The 20,338-nt window shown below is 39.5% G+C and overlaps 1 protein-coding gene across 8 annotated transcripts in view; it reads left to right on the top strand.

The window, feature by feature from the left end:
• The window catches only part of LOC121889578 (SH3 domain-containing protein 19-like), a 71,777-nt gene that overhangs the window by 19,982 nt on the left and 31,457 nt on the right, over positions 1-20,338 (top strand). For 6 of the 8 annotated variants that reach the window (XR_006093566.1, XR_006093567.1, XR_006093568.1 and 3 more), the window contains exons 5-16: positions 552-687; positions 1,617-1,791; positions 1,878-3,221; positions 6,623-6,694; positions 8,185-8,452; positions 10,284-10,566; positions 10,658-10,864; positions 12,271-12,329; positions 12,486-12,736; positions 13,397-13,428; positions 13,736-13,910; positions 16,029-16,123. Coding sequence is in view for 5 of the 8 variants with exons in the window: in XM_042401627.1 (XP_042257561.1) it covers positions 552-687; positions 1,617-1,791; positions 1,878-3,221; positions 6,623-6,694; positions 8,185-8,452; positions 10,284-10,566; positions 10,658-10,864; positions 12,271-12,329; positions 12,486-12,736; positions 13,397-13,428; positions 13,736-13,910; positions 16,029-16,123 (3,097 nt within the window). In the remaining 3 variants the exon portion in view is untranslated. Of the gene's footprint in view, positions 1-551; positions 688-1,616; positions 1,792-1,877; positions 3,222-6,622; positions 6,695-8,184; positions 8,453-10,283; positions 10,567-10,657; positions 10,865-12,270; positions 12,330-12,485; positions 12,737-13,396; positions 13,429-13,735; positions 13,911-16,028; positions 16,124-16,337; positions 17,069-20,338 lie in introns of those variants that run through there. The other 2 variants (XM_042401630.1, XM_042401631.1) reach the window with 2 other exon arrangements.

The raw sequence follows: 20,338 nt of genomic DNA on the forward strand, positions 1-20,338 counted from the left end.
TGAGATGGGTAATGTAAAATAAGAAATAAAAAGTTATAAAGTGGAAAGTGAAGGCAGACCTGACATTAATTAGTCTCTGACCATAACTAACAACTACTTTCATTATTGATTGATCCACTGATTATTTTCTCAATTTATTGGTTAACAGTTTGGTAATTCAAGTAAAATCGTCAAACACTTGATGTCAAACAGCTTCTCAAATGTGAAGATATGTTTGCTTTTGTCCACCTCTGACAATATCTCTGTAAATTAAGCATTTTTGGGATTTTTTGGCTTTTAACCAAACAAAACAGTCACTTTAAAGACGTCTCTTTGGCTCCAGCTAACTGTTAATAATTCCTGCATTTTATCCAAATCCAACTGTCTTTTTTAATTGGAAACACATGATGTTTCATTATTAATCGAACAGACTTCCTTTGTGGAAAATTAGTTTATAAAAACTGGAAATTTTAAGCTATTACATCAGTCCCTCTGCTGTTAAACACGCCATGTGTCTTTATAAATGTTGATTCCTCCGTTTCTGACTTCCTTTTATTTGGATTTGTTGCTAGGCGACCAGAGATCACCATCTTGTCAGCTGAACCACTAGCCTCCACGTCCTGGTTCCCTGGAGCTTCTGGAGGATTCCCTCCTCCCCCTCCTCCTGCTGCACAGATCTGGGGATCCACGATCCCTCCGTCCATACAGGTAATGATGACGTATCAATGAATATTAATATAGATCAAGTCCTTTTATTAAAGGTCTTCTTATCTCTGACAAGGAGGTTTTCAGTCATGTTTGTTTGTTCGTTAGCAGTTTATCACAAAAACTTTTCAGCAGATTTCAGGGAAATTTAGTGGAAAGATTTTGGTGTGAAGCGATAAGACTCATTGCCTGCAGGTGTCACCGGTGTTAAAATTGCAGCAGTTGTTCTTTTCTTTGCCTGCAGGTGGCGATATCAACATGTCAACAGCTGCAGGTTTAAACTGCTGTTACCGTTTCCGTCCCTCAAGCGGCTCAAGTTAACATGTGCAGAACTGTTCTGAAAATGGCCGATCAGCTCCCTCTAGTGGAGAATCTGTACCCTGTTAAATGTTAATGGTTGAGTTTGTGAGCTTTAAGCTGCTTCTACGAGATGTTTAGTGCTGAGTGAGGAAATTGTAGCTTTTAATTTATCCAGAATTGTGCAAGTTTTGTGTTCACGATGATCAGTTATTATTGTCAAACTAGTTGGAATGAAGTCATGGAAAACACTGATTGTCTGCAGAGAAAATGACAAATCCAGAACAACAAAAGTGTACAAAAAAATCTAGCTAATTGTTTTAATTACTTTTTTAGTAATGGATTATTTTGTCAGTTAATTACTTAATTGTTTTGCCTATAAAATGTCAGAAATGGTACAAAAAAAGGCTCATTATAATTTCCCAGAACCTTGTTTAGTCCGACGAACAGTCCAAAATCCAAAAAATATTGATTTTACTGACTCAATAATGACAAATAAAAGTTTATATAACAGAAATGACTAATCAATTATCAAAACAGTTAATTAAGTTTCTGTTGATCGACTTATGTATTAGTCAAGCTCTACTTGTATCTTTGTTGTGATTTAATATTTTCGTTGTGTGTTTCCTCCTCAGCCTCCTCCTTCCTATGAGGAGGTGATCAGGGAGAAGACACAGGAGCAGGTTCTCCATCCCTCTTCCTCCTCCTCGTGCTCCTCCTCATCCTCATCCACATCACGTCCAGTTTCTACAATAACCATCGCCACCCAGACCGACCCAGGAGCTGCTCCTGATCCTCAAGACTCGCAGGGTGAGTGGAGCTCCGTTATTTTGATGCTTTTTGCTTCATTTTTTTCTTTTTATTTGTGAGTAAAAATAATTTGTGTTTGTGTTTAGTGAGACGACCAGTCAGACCACCGCGGCCTCCTCTCCCCCAGCCTCCAAAACCGTCTCATGTTGAAGACATCGCCATCACCGCCAGCCAATCAGCACTCACCTCCCTTGACCGTGACATCGTGGTACCAAACACGCGCTCTGAGACAGTCACACACACCTCCACACACACACAGTGCTGTGACATCCTCACTGACCTTTGTTCACCTTTGACCTCGACCGGTAGTGCCCAAACCAACCAATGGGATCGGCCTTTAGCTGCTGTTGACGCGGCAACCCCTTCGACCACTCCTTCTCAAGTCCCGTTGGAACGTCCCAGGCCGCGCCCTCGTTCCAAGCTCAGTGTGCAGCCAATCAGCAACGAGGTGAAAGTTCAGACTTTGGTGAAACTGCGAGAGGACGGTTTAGCCACGTTAGCCGCCCGAGCAGGAAGTGAAACCACTAACAAGGAAGTGAATCAGGGGAAATACCTGCAGGAGCTTCTCGAGGCCTTCAGCTCAGACGACTGGGGCTTCCCTGATCAACGCAGCGACAGCAGCGGGCCCAGCCAATCGGAGAACGAGGAGGAAGAGGACGGGGAGGACATGGCGACTCTGAAAGCGAGGATACAGGCCTTTGAGCAGCAGCAGCAGCAGCAGCAGCAGCAGGTGGCTGATGGGAGCTGTGGAGACGGTAACAGAGGCAGCGGGACCATTGAGGGCTTTGCTGTCACAAAGAGACCTGAGCCCCGCCCGCGCCCTCGTCTCCAGGGGCAACCGGCCAAATCAGCTCCTCCCACGGTCGCTCCGAAACCCAAAACCTTCTCACATGCCCCCAAACCATCCAGCAAGGTATTCTGGGAAGATGGGGTCGTACCAGTGGCAACAGCGGGCTCAGATAATACCGAGGCTCTGACTACACCTGAGACCCCGTCTGCAGACTCTAAACCTCAAACTACTGCTGAACCAGCACCTTCTTGTACCCCGAAATCTGCTCCGGCTTTGGCACCCCAACCCTCCAAAAACACAGAAAAACCTGCAGTAACACCCAAACCCCTTCCTGTTACAGAACCCCCCCCATCTAGTTCCTCTTCCTCTGCCTCTGCCCCTGTCCCGGCCCCCAGACCCCCTCCACCCAAACTCACCCCCTCTCTCAGCGAGACCCCCTCCCCAGCCAACCCCAAACCTCCACCCAGACCTCTAGTCGCCCCCAGGGCCAGCACGGGAGCTCCACCCCAGGATAAGAACACCGCACCTGGGCGTACTACCCTAACTCTTCCCCCGAGACCCTCCACGGAGGTCAGCAGTGGAGCACAGATGGAGACTCATGCTGGGAATGACGAGACGGAGGACGCCACAAGTCAAACCGGTGAGTATAATTCTGAAACGCACATTTCCAGGTCTATATTTTTATTTACAAACTGCTGTTGATGGGCATGTTTGCTGTCGTGACGTGTAATATTTTTCTCATTTAAAGTCGATGTTTCTGTGAACTGAGCAGCAAAATGTAGGTCTGGAAAGTATAAAAAGTTAATCTCATTCAACTCCTCTGTGTCTGCTGGTGTGCAGAAGTTCATTTCACTTCAGGTCATTTTACAAATATTTACATGTGGTTAGGAGCGAGCGTGCTGCTTCCTCCTCGCACCGCTTATCTACCAGATAACCTGAATGTGTAGCAGCTGCTGATAAACTCTCAATGTAGTTTGTTCTGTTGACTGAACTTCAGACTTATTTGCAGAGCGGCTGCAGCTGTGCTAATCCTTGTTTAAATTTCAGTCATCACCACTGTTAGGCTTTATGACTTTTACAGTTTATACAGTTTATATACACTATATTGCCAAAAGTATTCACTCACCCATCCAAATAATTGAAATCAGGTCTTCCAATCACTTCCATGGCCACAGGTGTATAAAATCAAGCACCATGGCATGCAGACTGTTTCTACAAACAGTTGTGAAAGAATGGGTCGCTCTGTGATAGGATGGAACCTGTGCAACAATTCCAGTCGGAGAATTTCCTCGCTCCTAAATATTCCACAGTCAACTGTCAGTGGTGTTATAACAAAGTGGAGGGGATTGGGAACGACAGCAACTAAGCCACGAAGTGGTAGGCCGCGTAAAATGACGGAGCGGGGTCAGTGGATGCTGAGGTGCATAGTGCGCAACTTCCAAACTTTATGTGGCCTTCAGATTAGCTCAAGAACAGTGCGTAGAGAGCTTCATGGAATGGGTTTCCATGGCCGAGCAGCTGCGTCCAAGCCATACATCATCAAGTGCAATGCAAAGTTTCGGATGCAGTGGTGTAAAGCACGCCGCCACTGGACTCTAGAGCAGTCGAGACGCGTTCTCTGGAGTGACTAATCGCGCTTCACCATCTGGCGATCTGATGGACAAGTCTTGGTTTGGCGGTTGCCAGGAGAACCGTACTTGTCTGACTGCATTGTGCCAAGTGTAAAGTTTGGTGGAGGGGGGATTATGGTGTGGGGTTGTTTTTCTGGAGCTGAGCTTGGCCCCTTAGCTCCAGAAAAATGAACTCTGAATGCTTCAGCTTACCAAGAGATTTTGGACAATTCCACGCTCCCAACATTGTGGGAACAGTTTGGGGATGGCCCCTTCCTGTTCCAGCATGACTGTGCACCAGTGCACAAAGCAAGGTCCATAAAAACATGGATGAGAGAGTTTGGTGTGGATGAACTTGACTGGCCTGCACAGAGTCTTGACCTCATTCCGATAGAACACCTTTGGGATGAATTAGAGCCGAGAGTGAGAGCCAGGCCTTCTCGTCCAACGTCAGTGTGTGACCTCACAAATGTGCTTCTGGAAGAATGGTCAAAAATTTCCATAAACACATTCCAAAACCGTGTGGAAAGCCTTCCCAGAAGAGTTGAAGCTATTATAGCTACAAAGGATGGACTGACGTCATATTAAACCCTATGGATTAAGAATGGGATGTCACTTAAGTTCATATGCGAGTCAAGGCAGATGAGCCAATACTTTTGGCAATATAGTGTCTGTATGTTTAGCAACACGGATTTACTTATTAGGAAAACACCAGCTGATATCATGCTGGTTCCTTGTTTTCAGGCCAATACCCAAATACATCAGTACTTCGTAACTTTACTCAAAACTAAATCGTCATACACAAAAATGATGAGTAACATCTCAGAGATTAAAACAAACTGGCTTCATTTTCAGCTGTTTTTGTCTCAGTTTTCAGGTGGAGAAATTTGATTCTTCTCAATTGGTTCTGTTAAAATAAAGATGCCACTATCAGTTGTTGGCTTAAATTACAGAATTTAATCATAAATTTTGTAGTTGTATAATTGAGTTTCCAGACCCGACACCTCTTTGAGTGATTCAGATTGACTTGGTTGACCTGGTTTTATTCATTTTTGAATTTGCAGTTGTGAGCTTTTTTTTGTTGTATGTGTCTCAAACCTGGACTATGTCAAAATATATATATATATATATCTATATATATATATATATATATATATATATATATATATATATCTGTTTGTCTCAAACTTGACAGATACCAGTGAAGTCTGCAGATAAACTACCCAGTCTGGCTTTTAATGGTGAATCTAGTTTGCCAACCAGTCGTCTGCTGACACATTAGAGGCCTCGTCAGACTCTGAACTTAACATCTTTCTAAGTAATTTCCACCTGTTAGAAGCAAATTATATTTTATTTATTAAATAAAAGGGTAACTGCATGTTCTACTGTATATGTGTAAATAGCAGTATGAAGCCTTTTGTGTGTAAAATCTGATAAATTGCCTCAGTGTCGTTGGGGCTTAAAACTATGGCTGAATCTAAACGTCCACCCTGTGGACTTGTGGACTGAGCCCTCGTGGACTTCAGTTCTACGTACCGTGATGTGTTCACCATCATCACGTGACCTCAAGACCAAAGACCTCAAGTGTTTCCGTGGAGATTAATTGAACCGTTTGACCCTGTGACTCATTTCAAAGTGTTTTTCTGAACGGTTCTTTATGGTGTTGATATGTGCAGATCAGCTGCTTTAAAAACACATTAAATCCTCAACTGAGGACCTTCACATTGTAGAAGAAGAAAAACCAGACTTTGCCTGTTTAGTTTAGAAGATGATGATAAAGAAATCCATGTTATTAAGCTTAAAGGACGATTATTCTGGGGACATTATCAAACCTCACTTCATCGATCATACAACAAAAATGTCATCAAAAGTAAATATTTTGCATATCCTGTTATTATTATGATAATTATAGATATTTAAATGATTGATGAGGTGGTCTGCACCCCAAGCGGATTCTCTGGAAGTCTGCTGAAAGTCCACTTGAGGCCCCTTGTGGGCTTGATGAGTCGTGGATTTGGACAGACCTCAGCCCTCGCAGACTTCCTCGGAATGAACCCGTAAAGTCCGTCAGTCTGCAGGTGCGGTGATTCAGACTACAAATTTGAAAATGAAAAAAAAAACTCTGCGGGTGTCGAGTCAGAAAGGTTAAAGGTTACCAGACCTCTGGCTAGCAGCTCCAGGCTACATTAGATTAGCTACTAGCACAACACACCAGAATCACAGACTAAACTGATGGTGGTCGAGTTGCATTGTGGGTAATGTAGTCACCAGGTCTTGACAAGGAAGAAGAATGTGATAAAAAGTAGTACTGTGTCTATAAATCAACCAGACATTAGATGTCCTCTGGCAACTAATATCTCTGCATTTTTTAGTTTTTTTTTGTTCAGGACAGACTTTTAATATTTTCCTCTTGTTTTTGTTATTATTTCAGTTAAAGTAGCAAGTGTTCGTCCAGGCATCCCGACCAAACCGGCAGCACTGACCTCACCACGCAGAGGCAGCGGTAAGAGAGAGAGAGAGAGAGAGAGAGAGAGAGAGACACTAAGCTGCATGTAGCTCTAATACAATGGAGCGTTTGAGTGCTTAGAAAGACAGATCTTACTTGCTCGTTATGTGACAGAAAATATGCAAACGTGGAATGATTTTATGTGCTCCGCGTGAGTGTGTGTGTGTGTGTGTGTGTGTGTGTGCAACAGTAAGAGAGAGAGAGAGAGAGAGAGAGGGTTTATATTATGCAACGCAAACGCTGAGAAAGAAAAATGCTGTGATTGTGAGAGAAGAAAAAAGCCTCCACTGTTGTTGTGTGCTGTGAGTTTGATGTGTCATAGTTGTGTGTGTGTGTGTGTGTGTGTGTGTGTGTGTGTGTGTTTTCAGCCGAGCCATATGATTGGTCAGCTAAACTGATAATTCCTCATGCTGTAATTAATCAGGTTTTATTGGCTGCTACGTTAATTTGTTTAATCAAGGTAGCCGGTTAAGAGTTTTCATGCTGTTTTATTTTTTTTTTTACACACATGGAGAAACTTTTCCACTTCACTCAGTTGTGTAACAGATGTAATACCAGCAACAGAACATTTGGTACAGCGCCCCAAGGAAACAATACAAAAACAGATACGTGGCTCTTTCGTCATCACTCCTTGACAACAACAGGACTTAAAGTAGGTCATCAGTATGTGAGGTCATTGGTCTATCTTTACCCATGTAGCTGTTCAATCTGTGCTTATATTTAAGCTAATATGAGTCAAGAAAGACATATTTTTGGGGAGATGACAGTCGGTTTGTGAGGCAGCTTTTAGTTTTTATTCTCCGAGCTGCTGCCAAACAGTCTGCCTGAGGAACTCTGAGCAGCTGAAACTGTTCATATCGGACCGTTTTTTATTTTATTCCAATCACTGGTTTTATTGTTTTCATATTTTCAAATGTTTTATTCCATCTTACCTATTATAACTTTCATTGTCTTTTATTGGTTTTATCTTATTTTGTTTGAGCCTTTATTATTATTATTCTTTTTTTACACATGTGTTAATCTTTATTTGTACTTTCTACATTTGTTCTGTCTTGTTATCGGCTTGTCAGTCATTTGTAAAGCACTAACCTGTACGAAAGGTGCTTTACAATTAAAGTTTGTTTGTTTGATTTGATAATGAGCCTTAATGTGTGTGTGTGTGTGTTATAGTATCCAAACATTTTAATTACTTAGAGTCTAACTTGTATTTCAGTCATGAAACACTTCCACACTTGTACACTGTTCGCCTGAAGCTGCTTCACAGTAAAAAGTCGTCTAACCAGTGTGAATTTGATGACAGGAAGGCATCAAACCAAATATCTTTCTGGAGGGATTTTACTGTGAAGCAGCTGAATGTAAAAACTCAGTTTATATCAATATTCTTATGTGATGTTTAACTTGCAAATAAATGAGAATTGTTTTGATTTTAGGAGTCAAAATGTGACAATTTTTGAGGTTTTTTGTTTTTTGTATTTTACCATCTCCAGCTCCCACTCTGGCCCCAAAACCCGCTGGAGCCTCACCAACACCTCCACATCCAAACCCGGTCCCAGCAGCCAAACCTACAACTGCTGCCCCGGCTATAGCCCCCAAACCAGCTGGACCGGGCCCCGTCCCCGCCTCGTCCAAACCTCCAGCTCCAGCTCCGGCTCCGGCTCCGGCTCCAGCCCTGAGGAAAGGCCCTGTGGTCCAGACCAAAGCAGAAACTACCAGCCCTGCTAACACAAACTCCTCAGACCCTCCTCTTCCTCCGCGGTAAGAAAGATCTAGGATGAAGATGAATCAAACTGCCTGATAAAAGTGAAAAGATTTGTTAATTAAATAGGAATTAGGCTGCTCTGTGTTTGGCTGAGTCTCAGATTTCTGCCGTTGCTCTGGAACAAAGGGAGCGAGTGTGCTCTGCTCTGATTGTCACTGTTTCTCCCAGTTTCTTGTTATTCCAGCAGTTAGTTGAAAATAATTTTAAAAGACAAGCACTGACACTCATTGATGTGCACCGTCTGCAAAGATAGAAGTCAAAAATAAAGAGCCTGTGTTTGGCCTGATAGTTTTGTATCCTTTGACATTCAGCACTTTAACTCTAATTTAATAATAATAGTAATTTGATAGCAATTATGTTACAATATTCTGGTTAATTTCACTGTCATCTAAACATCTTTTTATGGTCTAGTTTAAAGGATAAGTTTGCATTTTTTAAAGTCTGTCTTCAATCAATCTGCAGCTTCCCAAATGAACATTGAAACATGTTTTTCTTGCTGTAGTCGTCCCTCCTCTTCATACTTACCGGCTCCCTTCCCAGTGTGCTTCCAGTATAAGTGATGGGGGCAAAATCAACAGAAACACTGTCCAGGGAAACCAAAAAAAGTGGGGATTTTGTACTAAAAAGACATTTACTTTGGAAGATAATCCACTTTGTTTGACTAACTCAGACTGCTGAAGCCTCAAAACAGAATGAGGACTGTGGATTTTGGGCCCATCGCTTACATAGAGGCGTTTTATGAAGGGATCTTCTATTGGTCCGTATTAACAGGAGGAATGTTCAGAAGGATACATGACTATTGTTTTAAGACAGACTTCAAAAGTTGTGAACTTCTCCCTGAAGTCATAAAAAAGTAAATATACCTCCACTAATAGTTGCTTGTTTTGGGCTTTTACACCAAGCAGTTATTATTTTCAATATCAAATGCAGCTGCGGGAGTCTGTAGCTGCTTTAACCCCAAATACACTTAATAACACATTCACCATAGAGGTCAGTCTGCAGTGCAGTGTTGATGTAGATCAGGGTCGGAAATTAACGGGGGCGTGAGGCAAAACGCCCCTAAAAAATGTAAAATTACCTTTGCTCTTGTAAATAAACAAATACTTAATGTTGCTCCGTCAGGCTTCTGTACCTGCACAATTTTTAGTTTTCAAAATAAAATATGCATTAAATGGATAAAAATACTCACACAGTTACAATCTGGAACTAGAATTAAAACTCAGTGTGAATATTTTTTACCTATTAAATGTTCTTGTATTATAAGTTCGGCTGCTCCCTTCACTTTTTTTTAAATAAGAGTCATTAAATATTGGTCTGTCACCCAACATAGTAATCAGGTATTTCCCATCATTTGAAAAAATTGCCCTTGAAGTTACCCAAAATGTCCAATATCTGAAATTTTGGAGTTGTATAAAACTCTTAAAAAAAGGCAGAAATACCAGGCAGGTTAGAAAATTCAACTTCATGAGAAGAATAATCACAAAATTTAAAAATATTTATGTATTTCTAGTACGTAGCATCATAGTTAACTGCTTTGAGAGATGGGTAATCCTTTATTTTCGGCCTTTGCACAAACTATTTACACTTGAATGTTCGCCCTCAAAGACGAGATACATCCCAGAATTCCTCTCGTTGTTTATACAGGCTGGTCTGGTTTCTTTCAGTGTTTTGATTATATAACAAGATAAACAAACGGAAAGTTTTTATTTTTTTATTTTGCATGTCTGCTGTCAGATCTGACCGCAAACAGATCGCTGTTGCTCTGTTCTCTCTTCCTGTTTTGTACCATAAAGCGATTTCATGTAACTCGTATCTCTTTCTCTCCAGGCCTGCAAGTGTGAAGCTCCTCCCCCTTCGCCCTCCGCCAATCAAATCCACCCCTGGTCGACCGCCGCCTCCATCCATCAACTCAGCTCCCCCGGCTAACCAGATCCCTCCTCCTTCCAAAACCAGTCCTGCTCCCTCCGTTTCTCCAGCCAGCCAGTCGTCGCCTTCACAGACGGCGTCTTCTGCAACATCCAATCAGACGCAGGGTCAGAAGGCACCAAAGAAAGGGCCACCGCTGCCCCCCCGCCCTAAACCAGGACACCCTCTCTATAACAGCTACGCAGTACGGACGAACACACACACACATTCAAAAAATAAAAGCTCATAGATTTGAGCGGTAAGGTGTGTAATTTACCAATATGTTCATATCCTAGAAACAGGAAGTCCTGATTGTCCTGGACGACCCGAGCCCGCCGCCCTCTGAGCCTCTATCAGGTGAGGGGAGGAGCCAAACTGCCGTCACTACTCTCATCGAACCATCACAGTGTCTCCTGGACCTGGACACCCAACCAGAGCCTGTCCCAGATCAAGACAGCCAATCAAAACCTGCCCTGGAGGCCCTCGACCTATCAGAGTCTCAGGTATTTAAACAGCTTGTTAAAGCCTTAAAGTGTTGAAATTATATAATGTTAATTATTATAAAATGGTCACTCAAGTGTCATTAAACACATAATAATAATAATCATAATGAGACACATCACCATCATTTTCTTGTCTAATTTATGTAACAAACACAGTTTGAAAACTTGATAAATTAAATACACATTTAAACATTTTCAAACTGTTTATAGTTTAAATCACACTGAAGGAACAGATGGATGAACTCTAACCGTGCTCTCTACATGTTTGACTTTTTTAAAACTGTGTTCTGTCGACACAGACAGGAAAACAGAAGCGATCAGTCAAACTTTATTTGTATAGCACCTTTAATACAAGTTAGCTCAAGCTCATAATAAGAACAAATGTAAACTATAAAAACAATAAAAACAGCAACACACTAACGCACATGAGAAATAAAAATGATTAAAATGTAATAATGAAACAAATAGATTAAGAAAATTAAATAAAAACTAGATAAAATAGATTAAAAGCTGACAAATAAAATCAATAAGAGTGAATAAAACATTTATAAACATTAATACAATAAATAATAATAATACATTTTATTTGTATAGCACCTTTGAAAACCAATGTTACAAAGTTTACACAAAACAAACGATAAAAAATGAAATAAAGGAATAAAATGACAGACATCAGTAAAAACAAATGTTCAAAGTGCTTTGCATGAACATAAGATAAATATCTAAAAGGTGCAGTTTGTAAAACATAGAAAGATGTCACACATAAAAAAACATAAAAATGATTCATAAGCTGATAAAAATTAGTTGTGAGAAGTGATTTAAGGGAAGATTGTGATTTAGTGACTCTGAGCTCCTCAGGCAGCCTGAACAGCAAAGACAAGATCCCCTTTAGTCTTAAATGTAGACACAGTTAAATAATAATAATAAATAATAATAATAAATAATAATAGTGGCCATAAAACATTTTAATCAGAAGCTCAACTAAAAAAAGCAGGTTTTAAGTTTAGGTGTAAAGAAATCAATACTTCTCTGAGTTCTTTGGACAAACTGTCCTTGAAGAGCCTCAAAAACAAGTTAAAGGTTTTACAATCAATACAGAAACTGCCAACAGTCAGACAGCAGAGTCCTGGATCAATTATAACTGATTCATGACTGTTTTTTTGGTAGATCTGATAGGAGAACACTAGAATAATCTGTCCTGCTGGAAAGAAAAGTGCGTTTTCTTTCCAGCAGGACAGTGTGCAGATTTTTTTGGTGACGAACTCCACGTGAGCCTTAACGTTCAGCTCTGAGAAGGTGATGACAAGCAACAAACGTCCCTCGCTGGACTCAAACCGGGGAAATGATGAAATATCTGCGTCCAGGATGAACAAAGTTAAACTAAACTGATGTTTTGTCCTTCGTAGTCCATCCTGCCTGTGCAGCCGACTGAACCCAAAGAGCAGCCGGATCCTCCTCCTGTCAGGTCCGACACACACGACACGTTTAACCTCAACACATAAACAGGAACTTCTGTATATTTAAACGAAAAGAGTGAAATGATTTCCACATGTCTCTAAATGTGTGTGTGTGTGTGTGTGTGTGTGTGTGTGTGTGTGTGTGTGTGTGTGTGTGTGTTTAGTGGTCCTCGGTGCGTCGCCTTGTTCGACTACGAGGGCGAGGAAGAGGACGAGCTCACCTTCTCCCAGGGTGATGTCATCGCCCTCCTAGAGGTCATTGGGCAGGAGTGGGGGCGGGGCCAGATCCACGGGCGAATCGGAATATTCCCCCTGAACTTCGCCAAAGTGGTGGAGCCCCTCCCGCAGCCGGCGCCGTTGCCGGGGGAAACGGCGAAAACTACATCAACGGATACGACAGTGATAGAAAGTACCGGTGAGCAGCAGAGTTTACTTTCCTTCCTTTTCTTTCTCTTCTTATTAAACTCTTCAGCTTCCTTCTTGTTTTAGTTGATTGATTTTTCTTGATGGTTAAAAATATACAATACAGGCTCATACTAACAGGTGACACAGCTAATTAGACGTAATTTTCTTTTTAAATTTTTCTAGTAAGTGAGTTACTCGTCTCCCTTGGTGAAGAATTTGTTTTTCTGTGAGTTTGTTTCTTGTTTTTATGGTCTTTGAATAATATAAAAACACCTTTAAAAAGGTAGAAAGTATGGATTGTTCTTCTTTTCATCCATTGAGATGCACAGAACATTTATTATTATTATTATTATTATTATTATTATTATCATGTTTCTATGTTTTAACTGTGATTCTCATTGTTAAACCTATATATCTTAATAAAAATATAAAACACTATAGAAATTGTTGAATTACTTCTTTAATCGTCTTTAAACAGTGAAAAGTGTTTTTAAGGGTTTGATATGTTTTATTAAACCCTTCTTCTCGTATACAAAGCTTTTAATTCTCTTCCTTCAGTCTTTTCTATCTACATTTTGCTCATGATACATAAATGATCTGATAAATGAAGGCTGTTGCATCTTTGGATTTGCATATAATGTTTATTTATGATTATTTTTGCATTTTTCAGCACCAAAGTCCTCACAGGACCTGAACACAGAGGTGAGTGTTTCACAGACAGAAATCATGATCAATATGTGTTTAAATATTAGACATCCGTCCTTTTTATATCAGATGTTCATGTGTATGTTTCACTTTTTCTACTTCTTTCTACTTTCATTCACTTTATATTGTATAAATTTACTGTAAATTCATTTTTGCTCATTAATGTTTTTCACTCATAAATTCTATTGATTAGGCTTTTAATTTATTCTCATGCTGTAATATTTCTCTTCCTTTTTAAATGTACATTTTATTTCATTTAAATGTAGTAAAAATGAGTTAAATCTGTGTTTGTGTTTGTGTGCAGGCGGAGGAGTGGGCCGTGGCTCTGTTCGACTTCCCCGGTCAGACTGCGGAGGATCTGTCTTTCCACAAGGGGGCGCTGATCCGAGTCACCGAGCACATCGACTCCGAGTGGAGGAGAGGAAGACTGGAGGGGAAGGAGGGACTTTACCCCGCTGCCTTCACACGGCCCTGCCAGGGTACAAACACACAAAAATACATCAGGAAAAAACATAATAAAATATCATAAACACAGTAATATGTTTGTAATATCTCAGCCATTAGTGAAATACCAGAATTAAAACAAGGTGGCTTTTAAAATGTACATAAAATAAATAAATCCATAATAAAAAATAATATATTAGAAGAAAAAGATTTAATAAAACCTATTTTAAAAGAATTGAGTGATACTGCAAGTGATTTTAGTGCCTGTACTAAGTCAACCGTGCACACTATTCCTCTTGCATTTACACCTTTTTCACCAAACACAGGGAAACACCACCTCAAAGGTAATATCTGAAACTGAAAAGCATAAATGTAACAGTGGTGAGGTGACAATAAAGGTCCTTGAATCCTTGAAACCTTGAATAAGGCAGCAAGAAAAGATAAATTAGTAAATTATAAGAGAATACATATCAAAAAATATTCAAATAGTGAAAATAGTAGTACAGAAAATATATGTACACACACTTATACAGAGCAGAGACACACCGTTTGTTAGTGTATGCCTCATCGTGTGTGTGTGTGTGGCAGGTGAAGGGAAGTATTTACAAAACTGTGCGGATGGTTTGTTTTATACTCCTGACTGTGCTAGACGGGTGGGGTTTTTATCACTCAGGATATTACAGACAGTTCAGCCAATCACAGGGCAGAAAATGTTTGTTCGTCTAGGGCTGCGTTTATTTTCATTATTTATTAATCTGGAAATTATTTTTTTCAATTAATGGATTAATTGTTTTGTCTATAAAATGTCAGAAAATAGTGAATAACGCCCGTTATCATCTCTCAGAGCCCCAGTCGACGTCTTCAAATGTCTCGTTTTGTCCAAAATCCAAAGATGTTCAGTTTGACACTAAAAAAAGCTTCAAATCATCACATTTTATTGGCTGCAACCATCACATTTTTGGGCGTTTTTTCTTAAAAAATGATGCACAGCAGCAATAAATCCGACGCCTTTCAGCCCGATGCTTTCCTCAGCGTTACTGAGACAGATGTGGGTGTGAACCAACTGCTGCCAGGAACCTGCCTGTGTTTGTCCCTCGTTACAAGTCACATTTTTGATCATTTCTTTGTTGTTTAAGCTGTTTATTAAGGAAAGAATCATCCGACGTTCTCTGGTTACAGTCTCTCAGATGTGAGGATTTGCTGCTTTTGTGTAGTTTTGAACTTTTCATTGGACAAATCAAGATATTTAAAGACGTCGCCTCAGGCTCATTTGACTAAATGATTAATAGATTAGATTGGATTAAGAGATTATAAAACCATGATCATAAGACGACCACCCTTTTTTCAGCACTTGTTTTTGTAAAAAGACTTTTTGAAGATACAAAACACTTTCATACTCATCCTGTTGGGAAACTTTGCCCCTTGATTTAGTGTTAGAGTCCTCATCCTTGACGCTTTTCTTTCTATTTCTCCACTAAAAGTGAAATAACACAATTAAAGCAGATCGTAAATCCCACATTTATGGAGCTTTTCTATCAGTTACATACTCTCACTCTCTCCTGACAGACTCTTGGATGCATTAAAAAATGATTTTCTCCAGAGTTTTTCACTTTCTGTTTGTCTGTTTGAGCTCCTCATCGTCTCTGACAGCAGTAGTTCTTGGCTGTTTGACGGGGATGATTCAGTCCTTGGTGGTGTTTTCTGCAGTAAAGCTGTCAGGATTCGCTTTGAACTCACTTTCACTCGTCATGAATATATTTTCTCTGTAGCAGAAAAACACATTACACAAGCCTTCAGACACTCCCGCGGGTTAAATTGATCTAACCAAACACTTTGAGTGCAGACTGACTATAAACAGACTTGAATACACTCGCAAGCTTAGCAACATTAAGGCTACAAACAACCCATAATATAACAGCTCGCTTCATTCAAAGAGAATCTCTGATCTTGTGAAACAAATATGAGACACAAAATATTCAGGATGAAATATTTTCTCATATTCAGGTCTATACGGTAATTGAAGAAATACTTGACAGGTTAATTAATAATGAAAGTAACTGTTAGTTGCAGCCTTTGGTGGGTGTGTTGTGCAGGCATGTGTGTGCATGTGGCTCCCAAAGTTTCTAACCACAACTTCTTCTTCCTGTTTCCAGCTCAGCCAATCCCAGGCCAGCAGTCAGCGGTTAAGGGCGTGGCCAAGGTTCTGTTTGACTTCATCGCAGAGAGCGAGGACGAGCTCTCACTAAAGGTGTGTGTGTGTGTGATGAGTAGATATTTATTTATGAGGAAGTTTTATGTTTTTATTCTGGACACAGATTCAATGACAAAACATTAAATTCAGGCAAATCTGTCATATTTAATTGTTTATTTTTCACCTAAAGTCAACGACAACAGCTTCATGTTTTTGTTTGTTTTCACTAACAAGTCCAATCTCTGTCTTCCTCTCTGTCTTCTTCCTGCAGGTTGGTGACATTATAACGCAGGTGGAATCTGTGGATGAGCAGTGGATTTTGGCGGTTGTGGGCGGGAAGCGTGGGATCGTGCCTAAAAACTACATTTCACTTCTCTGACGTGGAAATCCTGAAACAAACAATCGTTGGGGCTCCCCCACCTGTCAATAACACTACAGAGGGGTTTTCCTGCTTTGTTAACCAGACAAAAACGCACTTGCACGCGGCGGTGACGGCGCTCCAGTCTGCCGTATTTCATTTAAAAAAAACTGAATATTTCAATTTCCAGATAGTTTTTAATTCAACAAAATCAGCTTGGTCAGTTTTATTCCTAGTTTGGTTGCAAAATTGGAGAAACAGGAACTCTTGAGGTGTGATGGGATTGTTTCCGATGTAACGTCACCCTGGCGACCGAGACCTCGCTGTGCTCACTGTTGTCATGACGACTGGGAGCTGAACGGACCTTCGCTGCCTTAAAACTGACAGTTACATTAGACTGTAAGAAAGATTTTCTTCCTGACTGGACTCTTTTCTTTTCACGGATTCGGTTCGACTGTCCAAAACTCCAACCTCGAAGCTCGATTGTTTGATGTTAGATGGTCCAAATCGATCCCAGTGACGGAAACCATTGGAGAGAATATCATCCAGATGGCTGGACACGCGCTTCAAAGAGCCACGACTTCAGCTTTTCCTCTTTTTGTCTGATCACAGATGTTTTGCGTAAACTTTGTCAAAAAATTTTATCATGTTTCAGTGTTTACATTCATTACATTTACCAGTTTTTTTTTCAAAAAAATCAGGCCAGCTCACAACATTCAAACTGAAAAGTCTTCACTCAGCAGGTTTAGAGAAGAGGACTAATTCACGTTAACTAACCCATTAAAGCATAAAACTACATTTATCTGAAACAAACGGTACCAAGAAGAACATTATTCTCATTCTGAGCCAGAGGAGATTAGAAAACTGAATTAAAACGGGATAATGTGGAGCTCTGAGTTGAATGACTGCTGGGTCGGGGTTTTTGATCGTTACTGTGTTAACAGACAGACAAACAGTGAGTCTTAGTGGTGGTTATAATGTTTGTAAGAGTTTCTTTTAATTTAACTCTACTGAAGCCTCCTTGTACCACCTCTGTGAAAAGGACCAAAAATTGCCACTTTTGAGACATTCTGACAGAATATTTAGTTTTATGACACTGTAGGTACCTTTAATTATTTATAAATGTTTATAAAAGTTCATTTTTATGTTGCACATAAAGTCTTATTGCCAATAAATTCTCACAAAAAGGCATTTTCAAAAATATTTTACATCCCCTGAGCTTTGAAGCTTAAACCGGATCATTTTACATAAAGAACACTATTGTTGGTTTAGTCTATTAACTGACTACTTGACCTTTTCCAAAGGCTACCATTTTTTTTTTTTTGACTTGCCTTTTTGAAAATTGTAATGTGAGGTTTTATACATAATTTGTATTTAATCGATTTAAAATACACAATTGAGCTTGACACTAAGAGCAAATATCTCAATGAAAGCAAACAAAAACTAGAGCTCAGTAATACACTACAAACACAAGCTATCAGTCCAACAGTAGCTGTATATTTTACAATATTTAAAGGATTTTGCTGGCGGTTTTCTATATTTTTCTATATCTTTCTTATTGTCAACAAATCTCATGTTTGGAGCCAAACCAACAATGACCTAATTTACTTAAAAGTATTGTGTGTTTATCGAAAGCCTGATATATCTTATTCCTCTGTTCCATAGACCTCGGTTGTCGTCCAAAAACACGTCAATGAGTCATGTTCCTTCATTATGAAGAGTTTGGTCATGTTAGTTTGTTTAGAAACGGCTCCAAAGACTAATAACGGCTACATCACTAAACTGTACATTGTAAATAATATTAATACAAAGTCAAGTCAAGTTGTGATATGTAGCACAACAAGCTAGTGGAGCCTTAAACAGAACTAGGTTCCTGCACATGCTCAGTGGCGTCTGCCTCACACTCTGAAAACATGATCGCTGTTATTAGTCTTTAAAGCCGTTTCTAAACAAACTAACGTGACTGTAATCTTCATGGTGAAGGAGCATGTCACCCAGTGCAGCGGTGTGGCTTATTGATGTGTTTTTAATAGTTTTTGGACAACAACGGAGGTCTAAAGCACAGAGGAATAAGATATATCAGGATACACACACAATACGTGTTAGTAGATCAGTTCATTGTTGGTTTGGATCCAAACATGAGATTTGTTGACAGTAAAAAAAAATAGAAAATGACAGCTTTATTCTTTAAATTCACATCTTGTACCGAAAAATACTATAAAATGTCAACATGTTTTTAGTTTGTCATGGTGAGACTTTACACGTCTTTACACGGACTGGACCAGAAACAGTTGTAACGACAGTTTGCTGATGAACTTGTGACATTGGAAAATATTTAAAACTATTTTTAGTTTTAGTTAGCTTTTGCTTCTTTTCCTGCACCCAAACAGTGTTTTTGAGGAAGTTTTGCACAATGCCGGTACTGCGGTGAACAGGAAGTGTTTGTCACAACGTTAACGTACTGAACAGTTTGTCATGTCAGTGAAAAGGCTTTCAGGTGCAGAGCTCTGGCTGTAGTTTTAAAAACGTACTGTACTTCCATCCTTTGCTCAAGTGTTCCCTCACATTCTCTTAATATGCTTTCTGTTAAAACACTACATCTCAAAAACAGCATCTCACATTTCCAGACTGAGTATACTTTCAACTGAAACTCCGACTAAGTATTTTTGTTTTTCTTACAATTAAAACATGGAAGGTTTTCTTTAAATGTGCCGTCAGCAAATTAGCAGTGATGATGAATGATTTAAAGTCATTTTAAGAGAATTCCTCCCATTAAATTCATGTTTTTAGTTGTTTATCTGACACTTGGAGGTCCAGTGTTTTGTTGTACTGCAGGAATCAACAGGAAAACCTCTTCTTCTTGATACTTCCTGTCCCTTTGTCTCATTTTTAATGTGCTCAGATTAAAATTTGGTGTCACTTTTTACATTAAGTTATCATTCATAATGTTTTTCACGCAATTCTGAAAGTCTGAGATGGCAAAGTTAAACTTAGATTGCCTTTATTTGAGGAAAATAAGCTAAATTTACATAAATAATAAAATGAAATGAAAGCAGATAACAGTAGTGTGACGTTTAAAGAGTTGTACCAGTACAGAAGTCTGTTCATTGTCAGTGATCAAAACAAACATTTTCTACAGGAGCTTTTCCTGTTTTGTGAAAGTCTATTTTACATTTATATGATGTGTATGTTTCCTACAGTCCTCCAATGACTGTTAAAGTCCTTAAAATATAATTAGATTTCATGTGAAAATGATAACAAGACCCGCAATATTGGCTACAGTTTGATAGCAATTTGACACAATAAAAAAAACAAATATAGGTCATGTAGTTATTTGACAGTCATGAAAAGACTTTGGGGAAATGTTCTATAACTATATATTTGTGAGATAAATAATTAGAGCACAGAAAATGTTGATTTTTAAGTAAACATGCTTTGACTTTTTACCTGCACTTTGCAGACACTGCATTTAGCCATCAGTTATAATGATTCTCACTAGACAATCTATCGAGGGGACTCAAGTTGAACAGTTTTGGAAGCTAGTCAGTATTTTACGTTCAGGAGGGAAAACCTTCCAGTGTCCATATTTCTTAATCCTCAGTTGTTGCACTTTAAAACATTAAGGTTGAAATTTCAACCAGGCAGGTTGGATTTATCCATTTTTCTGATTTTGACACGATTAATCGTTTGCAGGCATCACGACTAATTTGGTGGCAAATCTTCAAAAAGAAAATCTTACATCTTTAAAAGCTATGGGACTGGTTGTGTACCAGTGTAATGACTGTAACACTAGTGTGTGTGTATGTGGGTATAAGTGTGTGTGATAGAGAAAAACAGTGAAAGAGATTTATACATTGCTTTGTAACAGATATTTTTATGTATAACCGAACATTCCAACTTTTTAATCCAAATAA

Source organism: Thunnus maccoyii, chromosome 22 (assembly GCF_910596095.1).
Source record: "Thunnus maccoyii chromosome 22, fThuMac1.1, whole genome shotgun sequence".
NCBI lineage: Eukaryota > Metazoa > Chordata > Actinopteri > Scombriformes > Scombridae > Thunnus > Thunnus maccoyii.